The following is a 14,450-nucleotide window of genomic DNA, read 5'->3' as shown; positions in this document are numbered from 1 at the left end:
TGTCATTGGATTTTATTAGAATTGATGGGTGGGAGTGGAATGGATATACTTTAGAAAAATGTAGGAGATTTTGAACATACTATGTTGTATTTATTCTGAGTATATTATAACAGTGCTAGATATGCATTTAGAGTCGACTGAATGGGACTTGAGAAAATATATTTCTTTGGAATTTTTTCCTCTGTCTTTAAGTTTGTTTGAAATTATCTTAAGATTTTTTGAAATATTTTTTTTTTATCTTTTTCTCTATCTTATATTCGTTAAACTTATTTTTGAAAAATTCTGAATTTTTTTTAATTTTTGTTTTTTAAATATCTCTATGATGTTTTTTTAATTTTTTGAATATTTCTTAAGATGTTTTTAATTTGTTTTTGAATATTTTTAAAGATTTTTTGGAATTTTATTTTTTGAATTTTGAACTTTAAAGTCAGTTTTATAAATTTTCATTATCTGTATCGCAAATAAACAAAACCTGAATGGTAACCAACTTTTTCAATTCAATTCATTTTTTTTCGTTTTCAACAGTTTTTTGTCTGTTTTGGTTTTCGTTCTTCACTTATTTTAATTTTAATATCGGATTCAATTAACTTTAGATACTCGTGTACAAAACACAACACACACACATTCTTAAGTAACTATTATCTACTAACGCACCTCTTGCCGTAAGATATACTTATGAATTTCCTGTAAAAATGTTTTGCGCGGATCGATTTTTGTCCAAACTTTCTTAATCAAGTGCGAGGGAAATGTTTCCAGACTCAAAGTGCTGATCTGAAAGAAAAATAACAAGTCAATGGAGAAGTGAAAGGAAGGAAGTGTAGAAAAAGTTTGATTATGTAAGAGTTACAAAGTTTCAAAAATGTTAAACGAGTTGCTAAATAATGTATAATGGCGGCGAGTGGATGAAGATTAATTTGAGGACTATTATTGTTAGTAAGTTAAAAACAAAATAATGTCAATTTGAAAAATATAAATACAAGTTATTTTATAAAATTTTCGCATAACTCCCAACTGCCATGACATACTTTAAGGCTATAATGCTGTATAAAATAACAGTAAATATTGCAGGTTCACATTGCCATGATATGTAGCACTGCTAACAAAGCATAATTTACATACCAACTTAAGGGGTTATATTCACTCTCGAGTCAGAAAAAACGCGTATTTTCGTGAATTTTGCTGGAGAAGACACACTATTTAATAAAAAAGTAAAAAATATGCATTTACAAAATTACATGTTCTTTAATAGTCGGGGATTAATTTTGAAACATTTTGGATTATCTTGATCTTGCAGTCGATCTGCCGTAGGACCTCCGAAACAAGGTGTTTGGCTTCGAGGAAGTTTTTTCTGCTTTAAGTTATCACAAATCCTTTTTTGGTTCTGCATTTATTATTAAAGATGAAAAAAGTAATGATCGAAGGACTCCCCAAAGATTTAATTTGCGACAAAATGCAGCCATCCCAAAAAAATGTACATATCAGATTGGCTTCAGAATCGAATTTATTATCAAATATCTTGTGCCTTTGATCACCACCTAATATATACCGAAATCTGCGAAGATCGTGTAAAAATGTCCAGCTGTTTCGGAACGTTTTTTCATTGACTTTGAAAACATCGTTTTGAAGAAAAAGCGTTTAAACTTTTTAGGGTCTATTACACTAAGTTAAAAATTTTCCACAAACGCGCCCATATCTCCGAAGCCATTTACCGGATCAACTTCAAATTTTCTGATGATATTCTCAAATATATGCATATTCGATACATATTATATATATTGTTGTGAATTTTCACAAGTGGACCTAGCCCTTAAATGCTCCAGGTGTCCTCACAGACCTCTGAAAGATGTACTTTTAATTCGAATATGTCTCTATGTGCATAGTTCTCAATTATTTTATGTTCTCGCAGTTTTACAGCAGCAAAATACATAACGTGATTAACTTAATTTGCCATATGCACACACCTATACGCATACATAACGTTATTGCGTTTTTGCATTACGGTTATGCCCACTTCTAGCGAGGCTTGAAAAAACTTGTTGCCTACTTTTGAGCGTCATAATTGCGAAATGCGGTTGAAATTGTGTTAATTACAGTTACATTCACACATACATATGCGCACAAACACTAAGAAAATGATGCGTGAGTGAAATTTGAATTTTACTTAAAGCTTAAACCCACAAATAAGCACTCGTATATAGAGGTGTATGAATAAATAAGGCATATAATATACTGGCGTGTGAAGTTAATTTATTTTATATTAGCTCTTAAAGTTTTTTTACGATGCAACAAACCAAAAACGGACAATCAACTGCTCTATCCACTTCATTTAATTCCGAGCCACCAGGCTGCTGAGGCGATGATGCGTGCAAAGTGGTTTTATCATTTAATCTTTTATGATTTTTTATGCTTTTTTCGTTGCCCATTTACTTATTAAAAATGTATATATATGTAATTATATACATATGTGTATATATAAAAAAATATTATTTTATTAAAATTAATTCGCTTCTTAATTTTATGGTGTCCAATTAAACTCCCCTGCTATTTGAAGTTTATTGTTGAAATGTGCGCCACTTTGGTGTTGGCAAACGAATTACGCAGTGAAAATAAAGCATTTTATTAAAGCGGTTTATTTGCTGTTCTGAAAATGATTTGTTGCTGTTTTTGTGGCGCTTTTTCATTTGTGATAAATGATGTGTGTGCATGCTGAAATACGTATTTAAGTAAGTGTGTATGTATGTATTTAGGTAGGAATGTGTGCATAAATCAAGGTGTTTCGAAAACAAAAATAAAAAAATATATATTTTTTAAGGTTATGTACGTGTATCAGCATTATTATTTGATAAATTATGAAACTTTGTTGTTGCAGCTTTTTCCTTATTCATACACATTTCTCCTTCCTTCCTCTTGCCTTAGATTATCAAATGCTGCACTTTACTAATTAACAATATGACAGAGCAAAATTTTCGTTCAGCACGCTGGTGGTGCACAGATCACCGTAGCGTTACGCAACAATGTCTGTATTATTTATATCTGTATGTAAATGTATCGGTATATACATTAGAACGAGTCGATTTTTTTCAATAAAGTAGCATATGCGGGAAATGTTGTACGGATCATTGTAAACAACTTTGCCTAAGAGACTTGGAGTTAGCAATTTTTGAGGCGAAGTTTAAAAAATCTGAATAATCGGTTGTATGGAAGATATGTGTTATAGTTGTCGGCTTTTGCCGATTCCGATTCCAATAGAATATCAAAAAGCATCTAAGCATTAAATTTTATTTCATAAAACTTCGTCTTACAAATCGTCAGATTGAAACTGCGTTTGGGCCTATGGGTCTAGGTAAAGTTATTCAGAATGATTCGTAAACCATTTCCGCGGTTTTTTCACTTTTTAAGTTAACTGTAAATCGACCCGCTCTAATATTCGTACATTCAGCTTGCTACTATAGCTCCTACTTACATAAGTATGTACAAGTAAAAATATTCTTTTTGTATACTAATTGTAAATATATGTGCGTGCCTTTGGTCGGTGAAGTGTAATTGCAGGTGCAAATGGCCTTCAGCAGTCACGCAAGAGCAACTGTTACATGCTTTCTTTTTAGTTGGGAAATCCAACAAGAAACTATCAATTACAAACATACTTATATAAAGAATTTAAAGTTTTGATAAAGCCAAGTCATGCACTGCAATTTTCAAAGTCTCGTTATTAACGGAATATGCTTGAAATATCGATTTATTTTTCAGCTTAAACTTGCAACATTGGCTCTCTTACTCTTTGGGTAATCGAAAATCGGTGTTCTGCATCATACGGAAAGTGTGAGAGACATAATATAAGTAGATTAACATTAATTAAAGATTTTTAACCCAAAAATGCTTATACTTCAATCTTAATAAACGAAAAATACCGCTTTGGAAGAGCTTAAAATAAGACAATCATATAGAGGTCTAGGTTTCATACTTAGTATACAACACAGATATCGGTGGCTTCTACTATTAAGACATGGTCCATTCTCTAAATAAGATATATGACCATAGATAAGAGAGATAAATCCACCAATCATTGCTCACCTAAGACATTATATTTACACCGGGCGTTGAGGGCTTTCTGACCACAGCAGTGTCTTCTAAGAAAAAGTAGCTGCCGTAACGGCCGCAGTAGATATACTTCTTCGTATTGAAGCGACCTTCGGGGTAATAAGATATTAGATGTATTGAGCATACTGACTGTACACTCAAGACTTGTAAAGGCAAGTTAAGTCATCTTTTCTCTCGCATCGAGTTATTATATGATGATATTTAGGTGCCTGGCCAAAGCTGTATTTTAAGAAACTATAATCCTGATAAGCTTATTGAGACAGGTATATCAGTTTAACTAGATGCACAATGAGAAGGGATAGGATCTCTCTAGGTTGCTTGTGGTTCACTACTGGATTGTTAAGCCTAACACCAGCTCAACTTCTAGTACCTGTGCAATCGCATGGTTCTTCTGGCCCGGGGCAAACTTATAAAGTTTAATGAAATATTTTCTCCCTGCAAAGGTCATCTTTTAATGGTTGTTTGAGCTCTATCTTTTTGGACATGTCCGAATTGGATTCATAGGGTAAGATTGAAAAGTTTACTGAATGCCAGCTACATTAGCTGTTTGGAGGAAGAAGAAATATACTCATTTCAACACTTCCTCCACCCCATCTTTACAGGCTAAAACAACCCGGGTCTCATACATTCAGACATCCGAGTAAAACAGCGGAAATCGGAATAAAGCACTTAAGCAGATTTGTGATAAAATCAAAGCGCTTTGCTGATATCCAACTACAGGATGTTTTTATTGGACTCGCAAAAACCTAACTTTACAAAACTGTCTAAACAATCAGTCGCCTTTTTGAGAGATCAGTCAGTTAACTTAACCTAACCTAACAATAAAAAAGTAATAATAAGAATAAAGGTTGAAATATATTGAATTTAATACCTTTAGTCACCAAGAGGGAACGCCCTCAAGATACGTTTACAAAATATATCGGAAATTGGTTTCTATTTGTGTAAGATTTTTTCCGCTAAATATGATCTGCGTAGTCTCTGTCACAGGTAAAGGTCCCAACACGCAACGAAAACATATCGGAAATATGCTTATAATAGAAAAACCCAGTATTACCACATTTACGGAATATAAAAATAGCTCGTTTCCTAACTAGAACAAGTCCCTTTTACTGTTGTGGCTAGAGAGTAATACCATTCTGGGAATACCTAGCCGTATTTGTAATGTCTCTCAACTACTTCTAAGTCACTAGAGAAGCGCAATAATTTTTTGAAAGCCTTAACTTACTTATCAATAAATATTGTATACATACGTACACTTTTCATTAGATATTTATAGCGCGTTTCGATTTTCAGTGTAAACTTTTGCTCAGCCTCCTTTAATTTGGTCTCATAGCGTGCCAGTATGACCGCCTTTTGTACCTCCGGATCGACCGGTTGCAGGCCTTCGATGTACTTGAATCTCCTGCGAATAATGATGATAATCATTACATAATCATATAAATAAATATTTTCAACTAGTGGCACTCAATTAGATGTGCCCACGTCCGGTGAATGAAGAATATGTGCACGCGGGCACACAAATTCTTGTTAATTTATTTTAATGAGCCCTGACGTGTCTTACATCGCGGCATTACATAACAGTTGCCACTGAGCTGTGGGCTACATATGCAAAGGCAGGCACCATATTAATTAAGAGCCACACGGAGGTAATGTTGCACATGCACCCTCGTGGAGATGAGCACATTTTACGTCCACACACACACACAATCAGAGAGGGTGCTTGCAAGCAAATACTTGGCGGGATGCAACATGGCCGCGGGCTTCAGCTGCAATACTACAAATTATGCATGGCGCTTGCAATATGCCGTTTCATACAAAATTGTTTTTGTTTGTTAGTTTTGCCGCACACAAATGTTTTGCGGCGTTTTTATGTTTGCTTTGTTGGTCTTCACTTACTCGCGCTCGTAGCGTTTCATGCACTTCATGTAGTCCTCGAAGGTGGGGAAGTCAGAGGGTCTCAGCATCACGTCGTGGCGGTTGCAGGGATTCTTCTTTTGCTATTCAGGCGGAGATAGTGAGCAGGAAAGAAATAAAATTAGTTGATATTAATATGTGTCTGTATGTGCTTAGTTATGAACAAAAATTAAGAGAACAATACTTTTACAATAACGGCGACGAGAGGTGAGGCAATGCGTGACAGTGTTTGCAACTTCTTTCAACCTTTGTCTGTTCGCTCTTAACTTTCTTAGAGTTCAGTTATATTATTATAATATTTTTGTTATTCTACTTTCTTTATATTTTGTTGTTTGCATGCCAAACGACTTATAACTTCAGCACTTGCGAAGCTGCTACCTACACCGCTTTGTTCTCAGCATACTTTTTCAAATATTTGCACTTACACCTCCGGAGTCCACCCACCTTTTTTACTAAACGCTTCGTCTTCTTTTCCGTGCAGGCATCGCCCGCTCCTCGCTCCACTGCGCTGGACATTTGCTTTGATGCCGCTACCGACTTGCTTTTTGTTGTTGTTGCTGTTGCTTTTGCTGTTGTCGCACCATCACCCTCGGCCTGGCGTTTTAAGTTCTCTCTGGCACGTCGCAATGTTGGCTCTATTAATTTGTCTATAACTTTACCCATGCGTATTAGCTCGTTCCGGCATTCTGCAAGGCGTGCCACATGCAACACAAATTTATACATTCACACACGCACACATGTATACATAAATATAGATAAAGAGTAGAAAAAAATTAACGAACATCAACAGAAGCGTTGGCGTTGCTATGCTTGTAGCTGCAGCAGCTGGGAAACTTTCGCATGAAAAATGCAAAAGTATAAAAGTGTCTAAGTAGCTTGAGAGCGCAAGTAAATAAAAGAATGCTGCTAAAGCGTCTTTAGCGAAAAGCGTACATATTTTTAAGAATATATATGATGTAGATGCATAGTATACATTACTGCACCGCTTGGTAGTCAGTCTCGGTTGTTTGGGAATTTTGTTGCATACCTTCAGGCGTGCGCAGCGCATAATGATCGCCCGGTGTGAATTTGGGCGCTCTGCGGGGCCGTCGCAGTGCCTCAACGCGCAGATCTCGCGCCGTTTGTGTATGTAAGCCGCCTGCAGTATGTGAAAGAACAAATTTGTTACAGTATTTGTTGTTGTTAATTGCTGTAGGATCTCTTGCCTATAACATCGAAGGGACTGCCGTGCATTTTGCGCAATTCATTCGTGTACAGTTGGCTCTTGGTGCGCATATCCGGATAGAAGATGCGTACGCGCCGTGCGCAATAAATTTGCAGAAGCTCGCTGGTAACGCGATAAACCATCTCTTCGCTGGGTTCCACTGCAGAAGAGCCAAATACACAATAGGTTGTTTATGGTAAAAGTTTTTATGAAAAAGTGTTACTATTTTTGTTTTATACAAAAAAAAAAAACTAGTGAAAATATTAAGTAGTTCTAAGGTAATTATATTTTTTGCATCTAGCAGAGAAATTTTTTTAAGTTCTGTAAAGAAATAAATGATAATTCCTATAGCGCTCAAACAGGGATTTTAATTACACGTAATTGTGAAATATGTTTAAGTAATAAATTTAAAACGGAAAATTAAAAACAGTCTTTTTTTTGGTACGGTACATCATGAGCAATCAATTTCAACCATGCATTGATCGAAAACGATCAAAAGACACTACAAAGTAATTTTGTTGCACCACAGTGCACCTGAACACAAAGCAAAATCGGTTCAGGATACAATCAAAGTACTTGGGTGGAAGATGTTACCACACCCGCCAGACTTGGCCTCTTTCCATTACTATTTGTTTTCATCAATGAGACAAGCATTGGCTGCGCAAATTGAGTGTCTGATTCGTTTACTTTAAAGACCAACATTTCTGTTCTCATGGTATCCACAAATTTCCAGAAAGGTGCTAATGTGTAAAAAGCAGTAGTCAATACTTTAAATAATTTTGTTTTAATTTCCCATTCAAAATTGTTAGTATCGGTGCACCGGCATATAGACAAACGGACAGACGAATGGCTAAATCGACTTTGTTCGTCATATATATAGTATACTTTATTTGGTCTCCGAGGTTTAGTTGGCTCTAACCCTCAAATCTTAGAGCTGTCGGATCATTGGTTTGAGAATTATATTATTTGGAATGAAGCAACTTTATTTAGTTAGCAAAAAATGGATCAAAAGGAATTTAGTGTGTAAATAAAGCATTGCTTTTTGGGCGGGGGGAAGATACGGCTAAGACAAAATTTTAATTGAATAACATAGTGGTTTTCTGGCGCTCTAAAGAAGCTCTTGCCGACATTAATGAAGTTCCCAAAATAATTTTGGATTTGCGTCGATATGTGACGATGAACGAAACATGGCTCCATCATTTTACCCCGAAGTCCAATCGATAGTCATCCAAATGGATTGCACACGATGCACCTGCTACAAAGCGCAATAGGCGGCTGGCAAGGTTGTGGCGTATGTATTTTGGGATGCGCATGGAATAACCTTGAAAAAAACAACTTTTACATAGGGTTAGTGGACCGTTTGAAGGACGAAAAACGGCCGCAAAAGTATTCTCACTGGGAAGAAATTGTTGAATGGAGAGGTAATCGCTGAAACTGAGGCCTATTTTGAGTCAAAAGACAAATCGCACTAGAAAAATTGGATCGAAAAGTTGCAGGGTCGCTATGATTTGCGTACAACCCTTGTTGAATAAAAAAAAGAATTTTTCAAAATACATCTGTTTTACTATGGTGCGCCGGGGACTTTTCAATTGACCTGCTATATACCATATACAGGGTATAAAAATTCTCTTTGCTCTCAAATTATGAATAACACCTAACATAATAGTTGTCTCTCGTTTTTATTGTTTTTGGAATTTCGAGTTATTAATATTATTGTTTAGTTTATACTCAATAGTTAAGAGCAAATTTTTTTTTTGTTTTTAAATTTGATGACAGGCACGTTATGTGAATGCTATTTTTAAGTTTTGTTAATTCAAACTTTTATAAAAAGTTTATTCAATTGATTTAAATAAAATAGTGTTTTTTTAAACGAAAACAAGTTTTTGGTACATTTTAAAATTTAGCGTGAAAATCTGGCAACTATAGTATTATACATATATTTAACAACACAACTATGTAGTGAAATATATTGCATACTTTTAGGATCACCTCACAACAGTTTGAAGGCGTGTCCAAATAATTTACAAAGTTATACTACTTGTATTACATAAAGCAAATTTATAACTAATAAATAAATTATAATTAATTACTGACACGAATTAAAATTTTAAAGTCATTTATAACATTTAATTTGCGCATAAGAAATCTAAGTGTAAGCAAAATAGTCGTATGAATGTTCAATTACATCTCTGTACCATGTATATATGTATGTAACAGTACGTTACGATACTTGTTTATAATTTTCTCCTCTTGTGGCAATAAAACAGAAGAGCACTTGAATCCAAAATATGGGTGAATTATTAATTTATATGTTTCTATGCGCTAAGGAATTAAACGGCAGGTAGCTTAAGTGTTTCTATTTATATTAACGATTTTAATAAATTTGTATTGCCTGGTGTTTCGAGTACCCAGTAGACTTGAAAGCCTCTGGTGATTTTTTGTGAGTACATTTTATATTAATTTATATTAAAAAGTCCGACTTACTATTTTCCCAGCACTTCGTAATCCATGGAAATTGGTCGCAGGCTGTAAAAAATTAATTACGAAAATTAAAATAAAATATAACATTATATCGTATGATTTACTACAAAATAAAGTAAATTTTGAATTAAAATTTTCAGATTTCTGGTTCTTGCTCTTTTGCTATGATCTGTTGAACGGCCTTGAATTAAAACACATTTTGTTGTAAAATAAACCAGAATTTCGATCATAACAGTAATGTCTGTTTTTCTTCACTTCTCTCACTTCTTCGTAAACTATACGCAATTAAATTTAATTTTACCAAATTATTTGCACTTCGACCTCTTTCTGCCAGGAGGTTGCCGCATAATATGCACCACAAACGCAGTTTCTAATGCTCTGAAGTATACGAGTAGTACGACATATTCGTACATAGTTAATTATGCAAAATAGAACATTATTCACAAGCTACGTGGGGTCCACAAGTAGTTGGCAAGTGTGACTGCTCTTTAGTGTACACCAAAAGGCATTAAAGTTGAAGTGACTTGAAACATAGTATACAAATACACATACGCACATATACTAAAAGAGTTTTATATAAGTGTGTAAGTTCACGTTGGGGTATTTAAAAACATGCGTGATAAGCAGTCACTAGCACACATGTACCACCACTGTGACAATGCCAATGAGGACCGAAATTTCAACTTTTTGTTGGGTTCCGCTTTTTAGTTTTTTTGCAAGCAATGAGTGCTTGTACCTCTGTCCATGTAGAGCTGTAAGCCAAACTAAATCGTCCCGTCGGCCTATGACGGGCAGTGGCTGGCAATACGGTGTTGGTACTGTAAATAGAATCGACAGTTGCTTATTTAGGAATCCGGTGTTTTTTCCACTTCAATTCGTTGTCAATTCTTAGGCTGGGGGAATTCCCCTTTTAGTCGCCTGCTTCCACCCAATACCACGGATTTTCCAGATCTTCTAGAAATGAAATTAGATTTGGTCCACAATATAGCCTTTCCTTCCCACAGAATAGTGTGAAGAGAACAGGGACACAGAGAAAACAATTTATACGGATTGGTCTAAATTAGATAGAATGGTGGTGGTGGTGGTGTCTTTTCAAGAAAATTAAATACCAGAATCGCCTTCCGTCTATCAGACACCTGAAGTGTCTTCCAAGCGGAGATCAAAACAATTGCAGAAAGCCGCCGTCTTTGGCAGAGTGTGCTCATAACAAGGAAAACAGGGTAATTATATACTTCTTCCTTCTTGTAGATAAATAATAAATGCCGACTACTAAAATTCAAAAGGATTGACACAAAATCTCTAATAGGAGTGCTAACAGGTCCCTGTCTTATTTACAGGTATGCTATTAGACTGAGAACACCATACAATGACTATTGTATAAGCCATTAGGAAATAGAAGAATAGCAGACTATGCAACATTTTCTATGGGATTGCAAAGCTTTGTGTATTAAATGAATCGCAATTACCGGAAAACTAATCAGGAACCACATTCCTTTTGTGTTCATAACTGCATTGCGAACGCCTCTGACTTATTTCCATTGATAGTTGAACTTCCATTAAAAGTCGTTTCCACCTAAATGACCATCACTGTACAAGTTTAAGGCGAGAGAAAAAAGAAACGGGAGTATGTGAGAATTCCCAGAGGCCATTTCGGGCATACTTTGGACATACCAAACAGTGCGGGCTGCTGATGCCGAATCCAATATCATCAGTAGTAGGCCTCGGCGGACATCATTATGGCCTTTGGCAAGTTGAAATAACATTTTTATGTAAATGCCGTTATCGATTTGCATACGCAAGTAGTGTAGTGAAAGTAATAGGCGCTTCATTGCATTAATACACTGCCAACTGTATGTATATACATACGTATGTGCATGTATTGCGTTTAATATTCACGCACACAGAAAGAAAAAGCCCATACCCATAAGCGGCTTTCGATACACTCGCAAGTATTTAGTGCCATTTCCAATGCTTTGACCGCATAAATAATTTAAAAGCAAATGTACCAAAGAGACGCTGGAGAGTAGGCCACAAAATTGAAAGCGAAAAATGTGTGTTGCCTTTTTATAGACACCACAATGGCAGTAAATAGAAATTTTATGACCCTTGAATTCTACAGACATTTTTTGCTGCATATATACTTACATGTATTTACATATGTACTATTACTATGCGCACTTGTATAAGTGTTTGTATACTAAAATATGTGGGTGTACGTGTAGCGTTGTTGTAGTTTGTATTATTGCCACGAACTTATAATTTTAATGTTCTCAATTCCAATGAGACACACTCGCAGTGACATTCAATGTTTTAACGGAAATATTTATGAGTTTGGCATATTGGATACCATTTATAAAATATAAATTTTTAATGGCAAAAATATACAGTAGAAATTAAATGTGCACTTTTGTAATGCATTTGCAAGTAGTTTGCAATACTCCAATTTCCAATAAAAACAAGAAAAGTCGTTAAGTTCAGCTGCACACAAGGCAAAAAACCATTTCCTTTAGCATAAGAAACTTTCATTTTGAGCCCGGCCGACTTTAGTGAAGATAGTTTGTCGAATAAATATACATATTTTATGTAACAAAAATTTTATTTTGATCAACCTGTTTGTATGCAACTATATCCTATAATGGTCCTAACTGTATATCGGCGGTTGCGACAAATAAGCATCTTCTTAGGGAAAAATAACAGTAAAATTCGGGTTGATATCTCTAAAACTGAAGGATTACTTCGCGAATATACTGACCATTAGTCATTTATTTACATATGTACATTTATATGTTCTTTATAGGTCTCCGATGTTTCCTTTTGGGCCTTAAAAACTTCCCCACTTTTATTGCTGACTTAATGTGAATATAATTTGCAGCCAGGTGGCAAAACTCATAACAACATTCCGGAAGAAGTCTTTGTTAAACTTATTCAATTTTCTTATCAATCCATAATGAAGGGTGCTTAATTTAAGCCGCATGGTTTTCACGAATTTCAGTCGAAAGCCCCAATTATCGACCACCTTTTGCAGTAATTAGGGTCGTATATCAGCAATAACACGCCGAATATTCTATTCCAAGGAGTAAATCGTTTTGGACTTAACTGTGTAGACAAGTGGCTTCACAAAGTCTCACAAAAAATAGTTGAGCTGATTTTTTATATTAATATTCATTCAATCGAAATTCAGCTACATCGCTGAATAAAAAAAATAGCAAACCAAACTGCGTATGAATCAAGTGACAGCTGTCAAAGAGACCCAATCCGAAAAAAGTATTGTCTCATTGGAAACCACACGTCTAAAACGTCTCTCGTTACTTCCATTAAGTCATAATTGAATCTGTTTTATCGAAATTAATTTTTAAACAAGTGGCAACCCTTTCTTTAAAATATTCTAAATTGCAAGATTTCTTTTAGCTCTTTTTTTCGATACCCATATTGTTATAATTATTTTGCTTTATCAAATTTATTGAATGAAATTGAAAATATTTTTATATACAAGTGACAACGCTCTTCAAAAACACGTTTAAATTTAAGAAAGCTGACATGTTTTTTAAATTTAAACAGGTAAATTTAACACGATATAAATTTCAAAATAGGTGGCAACCTTCAAACTATATTTTTGAAGTCTTATGCATAATTATTTAATATTTAAATCTGTTCAATTTGGTAACCCTTTCCATACGCGTGACATAATTTCATTTCAGTCGAATAACTTTTCTACTTTAAATTTTACTTCAGAGCTTGAGAGCCAACGAAACTACATGTCGTTTTGTGTTAAATATGCCACTCACCAATAGTGAAATGGTTAATTTGAACATATGTAGGCACTTACCTCGACTATTGAATGAATATTTATGATCCTTTTTGTCCTTCAACATTTCGAATTTCTGCGGCATTACAATGTCCTCCAACTTCAGATCCTGATGACTGTCATCATCGTATTCTTCATACTCCCATTTGACATGGTCCATTTGATAGATGTGAAAGTCCAATTCCTTATTGCAGCGCCCCACAATTTGGTCGACCTGCATGTGAGCTAAAGAAGAAGAAAGAGATAAATGCATTTAATCACAAGAACTTTGTAAGTTTACCAATCTTTTCCTCGATGTACGCCTTCGCTGGATCAAGTGGCAACTCGTCGAACTTGTACTTGAATGTGTAGAACGGACAGTCGACGATGTTACGACGTGCCGGTGTCGGCGGGTCGCTGCGTCGTTTGCGCGTCTCACAGCTTTTCATGTTTGTAATGCGCTTTGGCCTGCGCGGCTGCACGCAGTAGGGCCTAGCCTCCGGCTGTACGGACTTCTTCATGGCCACGCACTACGGCAACTTTCGACTAAATTCCTCTTTACTCCTCCTTTTCTGCTACTGCGAGCAGTTGCACACAATTATACAATGACCGATGCGATGTTCCTCTTCCTTTTATAAAAATATGTTTATTTTTTGTTGTAAAATTGTATTTTTCACGGATTTGTAGTTAACTCGACAATCGTTGCCGTTGTTTTCGTTACCTCGCCGGGTAGCGCTGCAGATTTTTGCAGCTGTAAATATATTTGATATAATATTTGTCTTTGTGAAGAGGCAAATAAAATATTTTTCAATATTTTTCCGTCATCGCGTTTGACTGTAACAGCCTCAGCGTCAGGGAGTAAAATGAAATCGAGTTAAATAAATGGAATGACGTTGAAATGTGAAGGGCGCACTGACAAAGAGTCCAGAAAAATACGGGGAATTGAAAATATTTGAAAAGCATAAGCCT

General features: G+C 35.3%; 1 protein-coding gene across 1 annotated transcript in view; it reads right to left on the bottom strand.

The window, feature by feature from the left end:
- Positions 1–14,002, bottom strand: part of LOC126761571 (dynein axonemal heavy chain 3) — a 110,098-nt gene extending 96,096 nt beyond the window's left edge. The window contains exons 1-9 of the mRNA XM_050477874.1: positions 13,783–14,002; positions 13,524–13,727; positions 9,701–9,742; positions 7,218–7,376; positions 7,040–7,150; positions 6,457–6,698; positions 5,995–6,095; positions 5,353–5,500; positions 655–771 (exon numbers count right to left, since the gene is read on the bottom strand). Coding sequence (XP_050333831.1) covers positions 655–771; positions 5,353–5,500; positions 5,995–6,095; positions 6,457–6,698; positions 7,040–7,150; positions 7,218–7,376; positions 9,701–9,742; positions 13,524–13,727; positions 13,783–14,002 — 1,344 coding nt within the window. The remainder of the gene's footprint in view (positions 1–654; positions 772–5,352; positions 5,501–5,994; positions 6,096–6,456; positions 6,699–7,039; positions 7,151–7,217; positions 7,377–9,700; positions 9,743–13,523; positions 13,728–13,782) is intronic.
- Between the last annotated feature and the right edge of the window lie 448 nt (positions 14,003–14,450).

The sequence above is a fragment of the Bactrocera neohumeralis genome, chromosome 6 (genome assembly GCF_024586455.1).
Source record: "Bactrocera neohumeralis isolate Rockhampton chromosome 6, APGP_CSIRO_Bneo_wtdbg2-racon-allhic-juicebox.fasta_v2, whole genome shotgun sequence".
Classification (NCBI taxonomy): domain Eukaryota; kingdom Metazoa; phylum Arthropoda; class Insecta; order Diptera; family Tephritidae; genus Bactrocera; species Bactrocera neohumeralis.
Note: the sequence above shows the minus strand (reverse complement) of the source record. Positions and strands in the feature narration are given on the sequence as shown.